The 18,104-nt window shown below is 45.3% G+C and overlaps 1 protein-coding gene across 3 annotated transcripts in view; it reads left to right on the top strand.

Annotated features, from left to right (window-relative positions):
* The window catches only part of ATAD2B (ATPase family AAA domain containing 2B), a 945,800-nt gene that overhangs the window by 220,342 nt on the left and 707,354 nt on the right, over positions 1–18,104 (top strand). For all 3 annotated transcript variants that reach the window (XM_086926259.1, XM_086926261.1, XM_086926260.1), the window contains exons 7-8: positions 12,518–12,640; positions 14,853–14,928. In XM_086926259.1, the coding sequence (XP_086782385.1) occupies positions 12,518–12,640; positions 14,853–14,928 (199 nt within the window). The remainder of the gene's footprint in view (positions 1–12,517; positions 12,641–14,852; positions 14,929–18,104) is intronic.

Below are 18,104 nucleotides of genomic sequence, written 5' to 3'. Positions count from 1 at the left end.
CTAAATTCCTCCACTATCCACCACTTGCGGGTATTGTAGGAGTACCTTTTGTCTCCCTTCTCACAAGAGTTGGGTTTTTACCCTTTATCTTATGTACGCAAAAAATACCTTGCCATGCCTTTCCCAATGAGCTTTAATCCAATTGCAGGACATGGCAGCAGTTGTCAGCAGCTAAAACACAGCTTGTGTTTCTTCTTTGGGGGATCTGCATCTTATGAGATGCTGCCTCTTTAATTGTAGAATTTGCAGACTGTTTCTCTCTGTTAAGAAAGGACCTGGAATTGAGAGGGACTCTGGACTTTGTATTGGTTTGGAAGCAGTTTCATCTTAGTAAGCAGGATTCAGTGCCAAGAGTGGTCCCTTATAAGACAATGTCTATTGGTATCACCTCTTCTATTCTGAATCATTCCCTTTAGAGAGTACACACTTTGAACCACTCTGAAAGAAGACATGGAGCTTTACAACTTAAGGACCAATGGTACCACATAATTGTTTCAAATTGATCCTGTTCTAATGGAGAATTCGAACTGCCGACCGTTCTCCTTAGAATATACTCCCTAGGCCGCTAGGTGGCGCCATGCAGCTCCGTGTTGACTTTGTACTGCCCTAGAAGTGACAGAGCAGGAGCCCCATATGCACCACCCCTGCATGCTGATGTTGGTTCCCTTCTTTCTGTGCCCTTGATGCAGATCTTGAGCTCCGATTCCAATTTTGTCAGACTTCTAAATCTAATTCCAGTGTGCTCATGTAAACCTACAGGTATAAACCATGCTGCGACCAGAGTAAACTAATGTCATTAACCAACCTGTGCAAAATGTCTTTCTGATGTCTGTGTTAAGGCAATGACTCGTGCCCGAAGGCAATCTATGAGCGCAAGGCAGAGCCTTATGTGGTTAAAGGATGTAGTTGTGTCTAATGCTCAAGTCACACTCCAAATTGTTGGCGCGGACTCTGTCCCACTCCCAAGGCTGTTCCTGCAAATGGTCAGCTTTGTGCTCTAAGTCAACCCAAGTGCAAACATGAAAAAGCAAGGGGGTGCTCAAACCCATCCCAGCCAAAATAGCAGGCATCATGATGTGAGTCTTTCACCTTTGAGGGTTCTGATCATGGAGCATATTCCTCAACTGATCTCTGTGTACCCTGATTTCACCGGACCATCGGTGATGCCACACAGATTGAAGCCTTTGGGGCTGGGGAAAATGCTTCTGATTTGTGTGTGCTTGGGGCTGCCTCTGGTATGCATTTGGGCCGCCTCTGGTATGCATTTGGACCCTACAGGACTGAAGAGGCCCCAGCTCAGGTTACCGCCTAAGTATCCTTTATCAGTGCCATCTGATCCCTTGGAACTAGTGTAGGGCCCCGTACCAACATCGGTAAAGCTTCTACTACCGCTCCAACATCTGAGCTGATGACATAGGTGCTGGAACAGAATCTAGTGCGGATTATGTTGTCAAACTCCGAGCCACGTGCAGCTTGATCGACGTTGCTCTATGAGATTACAAAAGCGCAATTGTTCGCTGTCCATCCTGACTCCAACCGGATGCCTTTAGCAGGGTGGGTGCATTAGTAGAGGTTCCATTATCTTTTTGATTCTAACTCTGAACAAGGACAACCCAGAGTTGGGATGAAGATGGATGATTCCCCCTCATTGCACAGATAATAAGCTTTTCATGGATTTACAAAAGGCCAATGGCCAGACACTTCTCTGGGGGCAGAGTTTGACTCACCACTTTGCCCACTAATGGAATAAAGTGGCTCCATTGCACTGGTGGTCTGGCAACCAGCTGAAGTCCTAGATTTACAACAGCCCTCAGACTAAACCAAAATATACTTCCTTACCAAAATGATGCAGTCTGATCCAGCCACATATGAGTCTTTGCTCACTTTTAACAAGGCATTCACCGGTACGTTGATGGCTACTTGTTTGTGCCCACCAGTGAATGTTTGAGTGGCCAGGTGTCAGAGACTAACTACTGGCTATCCTGGCTTTCTCACTAAGCTTTCTACTTTAGAGAATCTTGTGGTTCAAGCTTCAACCTGTAAAGTGTATCCCAATTCATTTCTCACAACTCCAAGGGAATCCAAGAGGGTTGAGGCTTGTGGCAAGCATTTATTTTATCTTCCAGTCTAGCATTGCATTTGGTTAATGACGTCTGCCTATTGGGCTGCTATTTCTTTTGGGACATGGCCAGAGAGATTTGGCCTTTGGTCCCGGAAGACTCTCGTTATTCCATGGATGAGACAATTCATGGTAGACAAGACGCAGCCTAAGATATCTAGTTGTTCTAGATGCTAGTTGTTGCCTGTGGTGGGTAGTTGGCACCAGTGTTTTTTTCTCAACATTTTTATTTGCATTTTAGTGTAACTCCACGATACAATCATGTCATCTTCAGTGCACATTTCCCATTCTTCCATCCGCCACCCCCTCCCCACAATTCTCTAACTAGTTCCGTGTCCGTGCAATCCGGCGTCCAGTGCGCCAAAATACAGTAGTCTCTCCTGGTCGGCCTGTGGCATTTCCCTAGTTGGCTTAGACACCTTTATATTTCCCCTCTAAGAATATGGCCTTCAGAGTCCCGCATCCAACCCGTGATAAGTTCTCCGTTTACCCCAAACAAACTTCTAAGGGCATCCCCTCGCCTTGTAAGTGACCCTTTCCGCAGCCATGTACAGGTCCATCCCTCTCCTCCATTCCTCGAAGTCTGGTGATTCAGGCGCACCCCAGTGTTTAGCTATGTCTCGTTTGGCCACTACCAACGCCAGGGTCAAAAAGGTCAGGAGAGGACGCGCCAGATCTGTCATTTATCATCCCTAGGAGGGCTTTTTGGGCTCTGGGGCAATAGGGGTCTCCAGCACCTCACTCAATTCCATAAATATAGTAACCCAATATGCCTGCCTGGATAGTAGTACATGTCCGTATGATGTGGTAGAAGTCTCCTCCCGTTGCCCTGCACCTAAGGCATCTAGTGTCTTCCGTTCGTCCCATTTTATGAAGCCTCACTCTGTCGTAGTATGTTCTGTGTAGCACATTAAACTGGATGAGTGGCAACCTAGACTTAATGGCCACCTCCCTGGGGTGCATTAGTACCATGTCCCAATCAATGTCCTCTATGTCTCCCACCTCGCTCTCCCATGTTCTCCTTAGTTTCTCCATGTCTCCTAGCATATTATTTGTTAGTGTTCTATATGTGAGGGACACCATTTTTTCCTGCACCTGTTCCTGTAACAGTCTACCCTCTAGAGGTGTGTACTCCGGGAGTCCGTCTAGTGATATTCTTTCCGCTCGCCAGGCGTGTCGCAACTGGGCGTATTTGAAGAACTGCGTGTGATGCAGTCCGAATTTGGACCGCAGTGCTTCGAACGACTTCAAGTCTCCTCCTGCCACTGTCGCCCAAGGTGGAGATCCCAATATCGTCCCCTTTCCGAAAGCCTATTAACTTATTCAATTCCGTGAGCCACACACAGTGCCAAATCGGCGTCTGGCGGGTGGGTTTCTCCCCCCAGCCCGTGCGGCTCATCACCTTTTTCCACAGCTGTAGGGTGGTACATGTAGCGGGGAGAAGCTGTCTTCGTCGAGCTCCCCCATACAGATAATACAACTAGTGACAGGCTGAGAGCTTATGTCTCTCAAGGGCATAGATGGGGTGATCTGCCGGCGCATGCATCCACTCGTTGATCGGGGCAATATGTTCCGCCCAGTAGTATGCTTCCAAATTCGGGAGCGATATCCCTCCGCTGCACTGATGGCGTTGAAGCGTGCGGAGTGCCACTCTGGATTGTTTACCTAGCCACAGGAAGGACCGAAGTTCCGCATGTATCCTCCCGAAGGCTTTGGACGGGATAGGGTAGTACTCATTCTGTAGAGCATATAAGAATTTGGGGAGTGTGATCATCTTAAACATGGCCGCCCGGCCCAGTATGGTGAGAGGGAGCTGGCTCCATCGGGACGCGTCTTCTACAAAATTCGATATTATTAGTTCTACGTTTCGTTGGTAGGACTGATTGCGATCTAGGGTGACATATACTCCAAGGTATTTAAACCCCTCCTCTGTCAAGGTCCGGCCAGCTTCCCTGACCCTTAGGATCGTAGAGGACCGACTTGTGCCAGTTTACCTGGTACCCCGCATGTCTACCATACCGCTCCAGTTCCAGAAATATTTCCTGAATTGTGGATTCCGGTCGAGTAACGTATAAGAGGATATTATCCGCATAGAGCTATATTTTTTCATCTGAGAATATAGCTCACTCCGCCTGAATCCCCTAATGGTTTCATTCTGGCGCACCCTAGTAGCCAGCACCTCTATCGTGAGCGCGAACAGGAGGGGTGGCAATGGGTAGCCCTGTCTGGTCTCCCTTTTGACCGGGAATTCCCTTGAAATAGCCTCATTCACTCTCACTTTAGCTCTAGGTTCTGTATAGAGCAATTGAACCCACTTCCGGAATATGGGGCCGAAGCCGAACTTTTGTAGGACCCCCTCCAGAAATGGCCAATGCACCGCGTCAAAGGAGAGGAACCAGGGTGGATCTTCTGTTTCCCTTACTTCCTGCAGCCAATTGTGGGTACGTCGGAGGTTTAACCTAGTAGCCTTGTTCTGGAGGAACCCTGTTTGATCGAGATGTACTAGGTCCGATACCGCCCGGCGAAGGCGCATAGCCAAGATAGTTGCCAGAAGTTTTGCCTCTATATTCAAGAGGGAGATAGGGCGGTATGACGTGCAATCGTCATGAGGCTTCCCTTCCTTATGGATCGGGACTATTATTGCCAGCCTCAGATCTGGGGGGAGCCTCCCCTCCTCCATCGCCCCTTCGAAAAGGCCCTTTAGATGATGTGTCAAGAGGTCCGCCATACGTTTAAAGAACTCGGCTGGGAACCCGTTACGGCCCGGGGACTTACCTGGCCTGAGCCTAGCCAAGGCCTCGGTGATGTCCTCAAGAGTGGTCAGCCTCTAGGCTTTGCTGGGCCTCAGCGGATAGTGTCTGTAATTCAACTGATTCCATGTACTGTAGTGCCTCATCACAAGTCCCTAAATCTCTAGCTCGGTAGAAGCTTTTATAATGGTCTGCAAACGTCTCGGTGATAATAGAATCCGACCGTATTGGTATTCCCTTAGTGTCTCTGATTTGCTCCACCCATCTCGCTGCGCGCTCTTTTTTGCTGAGCCTCGCCAGCAGTTTGCCCGACTTATCCCCTACATCATATAGGCGATGCAACGTGGCAAGCGCCTGGGTTTTGGCCTCGCCCGTGACCAACTCTCGGTACTGTCTCTGCGTGTCCGTCAGTCGCCTGAGAATCCCAGTCTCGTTCGAGACCAGGTATTCGCTCTCAAGATCCAGAATGCTCGCCTCTAGTGCCACTGTGTCAGCCTGGTGCTTCCTCCGCTCAGCCGCTAATCTATTCTGTGCCCTGTCTCGCATGACCGTTTTTAGAGGCCCCCAGAATATAACTTTGGATTGGACCGTCTATTCATTGTCCGCCACATAAACCTTCATGTCTGCCCTCATGCCTTTCAATATGCTCACTTTTTGTATATCCCACGCCGTCAATCACCATGAGCCTCAACTCCTATCTCTCCCCAATCCCACTCTAGCTAAGAGTGGGGAGTGATTAGAGATCCCTCTTGCCTTATATTCTGTGTGTCTATTGCCAGGTGTTGCCGAGACATAAATATGTAATCCAGCCTCGAGAGTACTTTATGCGATCCCGAGAAGGAGTAGTTCCTCTGGTCCGAGTGTAACCATCTCCATACGTCAGTGAGTCCCATGTTAGTAATCATTCGAGACAGGGGAGTCCGGGTCTGGTCTCTGGTCGTCAGTCCCGTTCGATCCAACCCCGGGTCCATCACATCATTAAAATCCCCACCAAGGATTTGTATAGTGTCAGCCGTGTCTAGGAGTATGTCTACTACCTTCTTAAGCGTGTTGGCCTGCAGTTTCGGGGGGGGGGGGGGGCGTATACCGAGATTATCGTGTACTCACGTCTATTCCAAGTCCCCTTCACCCCCACGTATGTCCCCTGTGTATGTATACATGTTTGGGCTATGTGGAACGGTGTAGTCTTCTTCAGAGGTATGGCCACTCCTCTCGAACCCGTGGTGTAACCTGCATGTGCTAGCACCTTGTAGTGTCCCCTAGCTAGGAATGCACAGTTCGTCCCTTTGAGGTGTGTTTCCTGCAATAGTGTTATGTCAGGGCCTATTCGTTTAATGTATGAGTTCACCAGCCCTCTCTTCACATTACTGCCTAGCCCGTTCACGTTCCAAGTTAGAACACTGAATCCCCTTTGGTCTATGGGGTTCCTCCTATTGTCACCTGGGAATCTGGCGTGTGTGGGGTGTAATGCAATCAGCCTCTTGCGAGGAGGTGTGGTCCGGAAGACTTGAGTTTGCAAGTAGTATCACATGATCATTCACCCCCCTTACCGTCCCCAAATCCTCTCCTCCCCCCCAACTCCCCCCCCCCCGCCCCCAAGTACCTAGGACCCCATCAATAGGAAACTTTGAACATCCCCAACTGTCCCCCGCTCCCCCTCACCACCTTCCTCCCCCCTCAGTCCCACCATCCACCTCCCTCCTTGATAGGACTTATTGGCAGGAAAAGGTCTGTCACCCCCCCCCCCCCCCCCCCCTGGTGTCTCGCCCCTCTTCTGACCTACCCCAACTTGGCACCTACCAAACTCGGAAGGATACTTTCTTACAGTGTCCACAGTTCTATGAGGTAGTTCGTAATCAGAAAAGGAAAGATACAGTAATGATTAACCAAACAGTACTTAAAGAAAATTAACAATTGAGAGGCGTGGGAGCCACTTGCGTGCTGTCCGCCGGTCCAGCCGATATCTCATCCATCCAGCATACTTCCTGTTCAAGTATTGCGTTCCCTGTTCTCTCCCTGCACTGGGGCATTGCCTGTAGGCGGGTCCTTTTCCATCTCGTTGATAGCAACCACTATCGGATGAAGTGACTGATCTTCCTCCTCATCGCTCCCCGTCGTAGCCCCCCGTGTCATCCTCTTCCTCAGGACGATCCTTGGCGGCTAGGGCGTGAAATCTAGATCCCGCTTGGCTGTCCCGACCCGGGGAGGCAGCGTCCCGGTGTCTTCTAGGAGACCTATTCTGCGGGGGGTACGGCGTTGTTTGTGTCTTCCTCGTCCCCCTGAGTCTGCGCCGGCGCTGTGGTTTCACCAGTTCCCAGAGATTGCCAGTGGAGGGGGCCCCCATCACCTTGTTCAGCTCGCCCCCTTCATCTCTCCGTGTTGGTGGGCGTTCTTCTAGCCAGTGCCATGCGTCGTCTGGATGAGTGAAGAAGTGGGTCTTTTCCTTGTAGATCAGTTGGCACCAGTGTTGTTTGACATGCATTGGTCTGTTCAACAGGATTTTCCAACGATGGACTAGCCTTTCTCATGGATATACATTTTGATAGCTTACACGTTTTTGCTGAAAAGGCAGATTTTGCGTTGAAACGCTGTAAGGAAAGTAGAGCTGCAACACGCTCCTTGTGCATGTTGACCCCTGCCATGCTGTTTCCTCACCATTTCAAAATATTCAGAGGCTCTAGAGGGGTGATGTATAGGCTAAGTCAGTCTGCCCAGTAGCATTAATCTCTCCAGGCATTAATTCTTCCATTCCCACACCCCTACTGTAACAGCCACCAAACCACTTTAGTTAATTCTTAATGGCACTTGGACATCTACTGAGAGCCAGGATCCAGCACTTACACCCAGGGTTACAACCCATCGCGTGCTTCAAATGGGTCTTGCAAATCTTTCAGCATGACTATGACCGTCATCTTCTTTTTCCTTCCAAACATTCCCCACACATCAGATATAGTTTCAGAAGATCTCCTGTCTATTAGTCTGCAGGAAATGCGAGCCTTACTCATCAGGGGTGCTATTGAGATGGTACTGCACTCAGAAAGAAGAGTGTTACGCTTGTATTTCCTTCTGTCAACAAAGAAGAGTGTCCAGCCTATTTTAGACCATTGGCCTCTGAATATCATCTTACAGAAGAACAAATTCAAAATACTCCTGCTATCTCATATCTTGTCTTCCCTGGGCCCCCTGCGACTGGATTGTGTCCTAGGACCTGCAGGACACATTTTCTTTTTATACCAGTCCTGTAGACCCACAGAAGTTATCTGCTGCTAGGTAGGACAGGAGCATTTTCATCTTTCTGTGCTTTGTTTAGGCCATCCCAGTGCCCCTCTGGTGTTCACAAAAGTGATGGCAGTGGTTGTGACCCATCTTTGGAGGTTGGGGATATTGTTCTTCCCTTGCCTTGACCACTGCCTTTTAAATGCAAGCTTGCCACAATCTGCTGTAGACCACCTGCAAATGATGGCGAGCCTCTCGACGACATTGTGGTTCTCTATCAACAAGCTGAAATTGCACCCGACTACGCAGATGCTTCCATTTATTGGAGCTGTGTTGTATACGGTGCAGATCAGGGACTTCCCTCAGCTGCATTGAGTCCAGACATTCAGTTTACATTTCTGATGTTTTGGCCTTGTTGCTAGGTCATGGTGTGAGCAGCTCTGAGACATCTTTCTCTCTTAACCTCCTGCATCTTCAGTTGGCATATTCCTGTTCTGCAATGGAATTTGAAGTTCCAGTGGTCCAGCATCAAGGAAATCTGACGGATGCCATCCAGATAGATGACTGCTAACAATGACTGACACATCCACAGTCGATGAGGGGCTCCGGTCCTCTTTGAACATCCTAGTACCTGTTTCCATCAAAAAACACTAAATAACCCTAAATAACCCTTCTCCCGACTCCCTGGTACCATGCGTCCTCATACGAACAGAAAAAGCCATGTAATAATCTTGAGAGGGTGCGCCGTAAAACATATGAAAAGAAAAATTAGGCAATTTACAAAAAAAGCATTAAAATACAACCAGAAGACTTGTCAGGCCTTATTTTATACGAGTAAAATCACTAACTCAGAACTGCCTGAGACTCTTTTTCAGGTTGTGAAAGCCCTTTTTCGATCTGACCAACACTGCACCTGCCCCCCCCCCCGCCTTCTCAAACACTGTGAGGAAATGGCTGAATCCTTTACCAAGAAAGTGGCAGATCCAGGTGTCTATTTCCAGTACTGACGAGGTCAGCTTTTCAACTAGTCCATCTCAGGTAAACTGTGAGTTGCAGGAGTTCCAGCCTTTGGATGTGACCTAGTTTAGGCCGATTCTAAAATCCATTAATTCGGGATCCCCACTGTGTTCCTGTCCCCTAGATGTATTTGGACAACTTTCCCACTTTATTACAGGGCAGATTACCCAATTGTCGTTGATGGAGAGCGTGGTTCCTAAAACCTTATCTGGGCCCTCTTATATGGTCAAATTACAGACCCACATCATTGCTACGTACTCCAACCAAAGTGTTAGAGAAATATGTAAATCTACAACTTACTAGGCACACTTAACTCAACGACTTACTACATCTCACAATCTAGGTTTCGTGCTGGACATAGCACTGAGTTGGTGCTTCTTGGTGTATTGGAGTTTCTGAAGCACCAATTAGATGCAGGCAGAGCTGCTGCACTGATTTTGTTAGATCTCAGTGCAGCATTTTATACTGTTAATCACTGTGCTTGCACAGAGGTTAGAGGAAATGGGAATACAGAACACTGCTTTATCCTGGCTTAAATCCTTTCTTGAGGGTCACAGCTTTCACGTGCATACTAACCAATATAGGTCAAAACCACAATGTATGACTTCTGGTGTGCCTCAAGGATCTACCTTAAGTACCCTGCTATTTAATTTATATGTTAGACTACTGGCAGAGATTGTGGAAAACTGTAGCCTTACACTTTTCTCATTTGCAGACGATACACAAATTGTGGTATTTTTGGCATCAAAGGATAATCAGAATGTGATGGATTTGCACTCCAGTCTCACCCAAGTTTCTTCTTGGATGGATGACAACTTTTTAAAGTTGAATGGAGACAAGACAGAAGTCACGCTGGTTTGTAATCCTTCCACCCCTTGGGGTTCTCACCAGGGGCCTGTGATTATGAGTACTCCCCATAGCCTAGTGCCAGTTGTAAAGAACTTGGGTGTATTGTTGGACAACAAACTTATGATGAGCCAGCAAATTAGCAGTTTGGCAGCCACCTGCTTTGGTGTAGTGAAGTGGCTCAGAAAGATCATGTACTGCTTCCCCACTTCTGCCCGGAGAACTCTAGTCCAGGACCTTGTTACCTAGAGGCTGGACTACGGAAATATTTTGTATCTGGGAGCAGATAAACAGCTACTCAAGCACCTTCAGATTGTTCAAAATGTTGCAGCACGCCTTTTGTTTCGCCCCCTGCCCCCAAGTTTTCCTCTATAGCCAGTTTGCTAAAGAATCTTCACTTTCTATTTGCAACACGTGCATTTTAAAGCATTGTACTATAAGCACAAATGCTTAGCTGAGATCATTGGTGTCTTGGTACTTTCCCGTACGCTTGTTAAGCTCTAGTCAACTGAGATTGGCCGTGATTCCTAAAACCAGGAAATCTTGCCAAAGCGGCAGAGCCATTCCTACCTTGGATCAAGGCTTTGGAACAATCTGCCTTCAACATTGAAAGGATGCGATTCATTTCCGATGTTCAGGAAACTTTTAAAAACCTAGCTGTTTACATCCTCAAACTCCTTTTAAATTCTTCTTCCGTTGGTGATTACACTTTGGAGTGACTCTTTGCCGTATGAGTCTACTGCTGGGAAACCTTATGTAGGTAGCCATGCATTTTACAAAATGTGCATAATAATTTGCGATGGTGGCTGACTAAGTGTAAATGGTCCAGTGGCAGGCCCATCTCCCTTCCCCACTCAGAGCTGACAGTGGTGACGAAGGCGTCTATGCTGAGTTAGAAAAGGCATTGGGGTAAGATGGAGATCAGAGGATTTGTGGGCTATTTGTCTCTGAAGGCCTGAGATCCATAAAGGGTTAGCTAATGCAGGTTCTCCTCTACAACACCACCACCATGGGGTTTTGCAACAAGCAGTATGGAGTGGGGTTCTAGGCCCTGTACTATGAGGCTCTGCCTTTCTGTATTTGGTTGGAGCACCACAGAATTTCCCTGATCATGAACCATCTGTCAAGGCCCTTGAATGCCGGAGCAGAAGCATTGAGCGGTCGTCATCTGGCAGATCACGAGTAATGCCTACATCCCGAAATGGTGCTGGGTATCTTCCAACAGTAGGGAGAATCCTGGATAGAGCTTTTTCGCATTGTTGAGAACGTGCAGTATCAATACTTTTGCACTTTAGAGTTCCCAAAAGAAAATTCGTTAGGAAATACATATAGCTGGAATGGAATACTGGACATCTTTTATAAGCCTTCCCACCCCTCCTCTCTTGCCTAGAGTTCTCAAAAAAGATCAAGAATGACTGGCGGCTCCAAGACATCCTAGTGGCTTTAATTGGGCCAGGAGATGGTGGTACCTGGAACTTCTGGACATGAGCATCTGATTCTCGAAGAGACCACCACTTAGGGAATGGCATCTGTCACAGTAACATGGCAGGGTACTCCTCCAGAATCTGCACAATTTGCAGCTACATGCGTGGAGTTTGAGTGGAAAACTTGCCTCTGGGCGCCCTTCCACAAAGTGCAACTATGCCAGGCACTGTGACAAATTTGTGACTTAGTGTGCCCCTCATAAGATTGATGCCTTACAAGCATGCTGTTGGACATCCTTTTGTATGTTTTATCTTTACCTCGGCAATACCTCGCAGATGGCCCTACCAAAGGTTATTTGTCATCTCTTTTGGCCCTTCTGCATTTACCGGACCAACCGTACTTATTTAAATCACTTGGTGTAATGAGATTTATTAAAGGTTTGACACACTTGCTCCCTTACAAACAAACTGTGATGCCACAGTGGGGCCTTGGTTTTGATGATTCTTATTTGTAAGTCATTCCAGTCGATTCATAGCTGCTTGCTGCTGCTTTTGAGTTTGAAGATTGTTTTCCTCATTGTGATTACTTCAGAGAGGACGCGGTCAGGGTGGATAGTCTCCTTCATCAAGATCTGCTACTCACTGGCCAAGCAGCAGTCCCTGGAAGGTCTGAGAGACCAATCCACAGAGGCCAAGGCTTTGACCATTAATTTGGCTTGAGGAGTTCCTGTCCTTGACATCTGAAAGGCTGCAACGTGGAAGTCTGTGTATACATCCATGAAGCACTACCTCTTTGACAGCCAGGCCCACTTTGCCCGCTCAGTCCTGTAGGATTTTTTGATTTGCGTCCATTCCACAGATCCTTTGGATGGGAAGGTCCTGCTTTGGCATCTATTCTTTGGTATCTATTCTTTGGTATCTATTCTTAGGTGCAAAATCTTGGTAGAAGTGTCATCTGTGCTTTTAAGTTAACTTAAAGCTGATTACAATGTGTGTGCCATTTTAAGTATAGTAGATGAGCACTGACCGCATACTGGCCACCAACTCCAATTAGAAGTCCTCTGTCAGCACTTAAAATTATTATAGAGTGCACTTCAGAATCTCTTGTATGGTTAAATTATGTGTGTTATTGATTCTTACTGTAGAATCTCAAGAAGATGATGAAGATGGAGATGGAGATGAAGAAGTCGAAGTAGGAGAGGAAAATGACCGACCTTATAACTTGAGACAGAGAAAAACTGTGGATAGGTATCAAGCACCTCCAATAGGTAGGACGCAACATGGTCATCACAGCTAAATAATGTGATTGTATCGACTTTCATAAGTCTTTTACTGTTATTATATTCTGAAATGTGTGCTGATTATTTCGGCTGCTTATTTGCTTTATTAGTGGTATGTTATGAAACAAGTGCTGTTTTCAGGTTGTATTGTGAAATCCTGTTCAATGTGGGTTTGGCCTTGTCGGTCTTCTTTGCCAACATACCTCAGGGCTAATATAGATAATAATAGATAAATCCACTTATGATTCTATTAATATACACATATTATTGCTTCTTGTTCAATACTAAGTAGGATGATTGACCTCTAAAGCTTTGTCTTTAAGTTTTCAAATTTCTTCCATGTGGTGGAATAATATAAGCTTCGTTTGACACTGATATTCTTTTGATGTAAAGTAGTCATTTAAAAAAGCTGATCAAGTGGTATCTCAATTGTCAAGAAAAACTCCATTACTGTAGGAATTTGTAAATGTGGAGTGGAGAAGTGTGGCTCAATGATTAGAGCGGCAGACCCTGATGCAGAGGTCTAGCCCGGGACCAGGGTTCAATTCCCCGCCTCGGCGGGTCTTGGGCTCAAAATTCCACTGACCTGATAATTCTCGCCTCAGTGCCTATTCCAATCATGGAGTCCCACTCTGCAACTCTGGGCAATAGCTTGCTTAACCTCCACAACGGCCCCCACAACGCTAAGGATGCCTGACCACCACCTTGGGGGTGCCCAGGAGTGGACGCCTCACAGGGAAAGCCAGGATGGGTTCCACAGTGGTATTCGTACAAGCGCCTTGAGACCCTTGCAGGTGAGTAGTGCGCTATACAAGTATCAATTTACAATTTACAATGTAGTAGATATAGAGGTGCTTAAAGTAGGACCCTCCACCTATTGCACTCCCCATGTTAGACTCATGTTTTGATTTGTGACCTTTCCCCTAATTGTAAAGCGCTCTGATATCCTTCGGGATCAAGTTTACGCTATATAAAACTTTATAAATAGAATAAATATAAATAAAATATTGCGGTACACTCACTCTCCACTGTCTCTTTTGCTCAGTCCACAGCAATTGGTTACCTTGGGGGCAACCAGACTTCAAGAAATGTTAGTGTGCTCTCAGTAATGTTTTCAGTACAGGATCCCCTTTTGCGTTAATCTACTGCATATAGATCATAGTAACCCTGGGGATCAGTACGCTGTGAATGTTAATTTCAAAGGCCACAAAGCAAGCCAATGAGTCTTAATTTATCATGTTGTATACCACCGTGCCAAAGCACTGCGAGAGGGCCACTGGCCGAAAAAAATCTATTTTGAAACTTTCAGAAAAGCAGGGAGAGACAATTGTTTATTGACCACTTTATATATGCTAGTCTTTGAACTGAATGCTTCACATATGTGGAGAAATGTTACAGGCTTGAATCTGAACACTGGCATCCCTGCACACGCACACACCTGCTCTCACACATCCACACTTCCTCTCACCTTCCCATTGACATCAGGGTTAGTTCACTCACCGTGACATTAGCCTGGGCTTCACATTTACTTAGTAATAATAAGGGTGGCTTTACTTTTGTAGAACAAGTTTAAAGACTGGTTTATATGTATCAGTGCTGAGTTTCCAATGTTGGTGAAATATCTTTCCCGTTACAAAAATTTACAGTGACTTGTGTCTGCTATTAAGGAAATCCTTCTGAGAATTGGCATTAGTTTATGCATTAGTCATTAAAGCCATTCCAGCTTGGGTAATTGTTAACAATTCAGCAACTCTGTGATTCCAACTTCTTCCCCCCCCAGTTTGTCTCAGATTTTTCTGATGGTTGAAGTACTTAAACGGCAACAAGGTGAAGAAAGTAATCCAATAATGCTAGAAGTGAATGGATTGTCAATGTTGGTGTTATAGAAATAGGCATACAGGCAGAAATCCTTATGGCACACAGTGATATATTGATTATGTGAACGTTGCTCAATAATCCTAAATAGAGTAAGAATTTAGAATTATTTCATTGGCAGAGATATTTCTGATGGTGTAATGTTTGGTATTTACCCAAATGGATAATAAGTACAACCAGGAGTCTGGTCTTGTAAAAAAGTCTGATACTGCTGGAACTAGGAACTTGAAATTTATAAATTGTAGGAAAGATGTTATGATAGTGAAAACCTAGATCCTAAGTAAATCTTATCTCTAAATGTGTTCTTTCTAATTCTCTTTACCAGAACCAGCACATCAAAGAAAAAGGCAAAATACTTTGTTCGATACTCACAGGTCCCCAGCAAGAAGGAGCCATATTAGGTAATATGAAAGCTCCAGTATGTTTTTTTGAATATTCATTTTCTCAGACTTACTGTGTAGTCATTCCTATTTCTAATAACAAAACTTTTTTTAATTGATAAGTAAAATCGAATTGTAAATGCGCTAACTTATACTTAGTCATACAGTATAATCTCTAACCCCTTTCATACAATGAGAGTATGCCCTTATCAAACATCACATGATCTTCATCCAGACACTAAGCACATGTGAATAACCATTTCATTGCCAAACATGATTTTCTTCATCTCATTTAAGCAGATCCTGCCAAATTGCCAAGCAATTTAGAATTGAACTAAATCGCAATCGCCTTTGTATTCCAAATGCATGTTTATGCTGCCTTGAATTGTGATTCAAAATCTATGAGTGTAAAACCTTTTGTGGATCACAGGGCCATTCAACACCAAAGTTTAAAAAATAGCACAAGCATGTATTCACATTTCTTATATAATTGTTATACAATGGTAATATAATAAATAAGGTAAAGCAAATGAAAATTTAGAAAAATGGTGACAGTTTAAAATATATATATCTTGTAAGTCTTTTAGCACAATCAGGGAGCAGAAAGCATTTAAAATTATATGTTTTAATACATTCTATCACAAGAAATCCAGAACAATATTAATTTAACATGATAAGCTTAAATAATATATATTGTCCCACAATATGCTAAATATCTGTTGTTCGTAGAACAAAGTACTGTAGAGGGACTATCCAAATTACACTTCAAAACGGTCATGAGATAGAGCTATAGAACTACCTGTTCCAGTGTTCTAATGTCAAAGGTAAGTGGGTTTCCAAGTAACTCACATTTCTGCCCCATGGCAGGCCCTCAAAGAATACTCTTAGTTAGTTAGTCTATTCTAAACGGCATGCAATCCGCCTGGCAAAGATAATTTTCTGACTCTTTTCCAATTTGTTGTAATTTAATATATAGCAGTAGCAATGCCTAAATCAATTAATTTAGTCTAGTTCTATTCTGAAATGTAACTGCTAAATTAGGGAGCAAATGTATTATCTAATATAACAGGCATAAATAGATTAAACTGATCCATTACCTCACCAAATAATGTCAACCATTTTACACCCATACAGCCAATCACATACCCCTTCACCGACCTATACAGCCACTCAAACACCCACTCTTAAAGGTACAGGTTACGCTAGGAAATACAATTAAAACAACTTTTGATATTTATAAAAACAAAGGTTACAGGGACATTATATTTAGGAAACAAAAAAAATTGATGTTATAGTTAGGCTAAGATTTCACTCGTACAAAACTAGTGAAATTCAGCAGTTATAGTTACCAGAGCTAACTATAACTTGCGCTCATGCAATGTACAGCTTATGACCTCACATATTACATCACTCATGACATGGTCAGTGACATTACTGATATCTGAAATGACATCACTGAGGTCATCACCCACTCACACTCCCATAAAACCTCTTATAAACCCTTCACATACCTATTCAAGCACCATACCAGTACTCACACAACCAATCACTCATCCATAGAGCCACTCACACATCCACACACATCCACACACACACACACACTCATACAGCCACTCGTGCACCCACTCACTCACCAGTACAGCCACTTACACATCCAATTATACACCCTTACAGTCGCTCACATATACCCTCAATCACCCATCCACACACTCACACTCACTCACCAACATAGGTACTCACACACCCACCCACTCACTCACATACAACAACTCACTCACCCATACAGCCACTCACACATTCACTCTCCAATACAGCCACTCACATCCACTCACCCAGTGCTTAATTCGTAAAATATGAAGTGCAGGTGCTCAGTCTTTCACGAGGCCACACCCACTTCCCCAGCTTCGCCCACTCCCTTCAGTGGCCCCACCCGCTTCCCTTTATTGGCTCCACCCACATCCACAAGCCTCAACACATCGGAGTCACCTCCTCCCTTATTGAGTTCCTCAAGTAGATGAAGGGCTTGCTCTTCACAAAAGCAACTCATGCACTTCACACATACACACATGCCCCAATCCCTTTATACCCTCCTGGGGGATTAGTGCGCTATACAAATCAATATAACATAATATAATGGAAGCATATGACAAAAACTTAAAAGTGAACAAGATGGTACTGGGACAGGTAGGAGAGTGGTACTAATACACTGACTGGCAGGAAGATATGTTTTCAATTTTGGACCACCCTCAGCTGCTTCCCATATTTTGTTATTACTCTGCAAGGCCTTGTCCTCTGTGCAGGAATTTATCGATGGTGTCCCACGGCCAAGCACTATTCTGTCACCTGTGGGATAACAGTTGTGTGTAAAATAACGCACACACAACTCACCTAACCTTGCAGCTTTGGCTACACTGGAAAGCTCAGACTGCTGGCTAGCGCAGCTGAAACTATGCTCCCAGTTCATTGTTCTTGCAGTTTATACTGTGCATGACACAACACACCTGACCTTCCCCCACCCTGAAGACTAGGCACTGGTGCGTGCCAAAGCAAGCACGCTAGCAGCATGCACCAAATTTGAACGTACAGCTGTACAAGCCTCACTCGAGGCTGGGCGGCTCTTTAATGGCCTGTGCACAGTGCTGGCTGTGCATTGGAGAAAAATTAAATAGACCGGGCCCTGAGAAATAGGTGCCGGTGCTCAGCACCTGAAAGCACCTGCACAAATTAAGCACTGCACTCACCTATACACACACTCAAACAGCTGCTCACTTGTCTATACAGCCACTCACATACCCATACAGCTAGTCACATACCCACTAACACATTCAACACATCCATAGAGCCACTCACTCACCCACCCACACAGCAACTTAGATATCCTCCCACACTCTGATACAGTCACACAGCCACTCAGTGTGATTAATTACTAGTACGAAAGAATAGCAATTTAACTTATGCAGTAGCTTAGTATACATCTTTGAGCTTCAGAAATGTTTACAAAACACCTACGGTCACAGTATGATGTAATCCGTGATGTCACTGACCATGTCCTGAATCAATCAATCATTTAATTTGTAAAGTGCACTTCTTGCCCGTGAGGGTCTCAAGGCGCTGGGGGTGGGATGTGCTGCTACTGCTCAAAAAGCCAGGTCTTGAGGAGTCTCATGAAGGACAGCAGGTCTTGGGTAGCGAGGTGG

This window comes from Lissotriton vulgaris, chromosome 6, assembly GCF_964263255.1.
Source record: "Lissotriton vulgaris chromosome 6, aLisVul1.2, whole genome shotgun sequence".
In the NCBI taxonomy this organism is placed as follows: domain Eukaryota; kingdom Metazoa; phylum Chordata; class Amphibia; order Caudata; family Salamandridae; genus Lissotriton; species Lissotriton vulgaris.
This window is presented reverse-complemented; position numbering and strand designations above follow the sequence as displayed.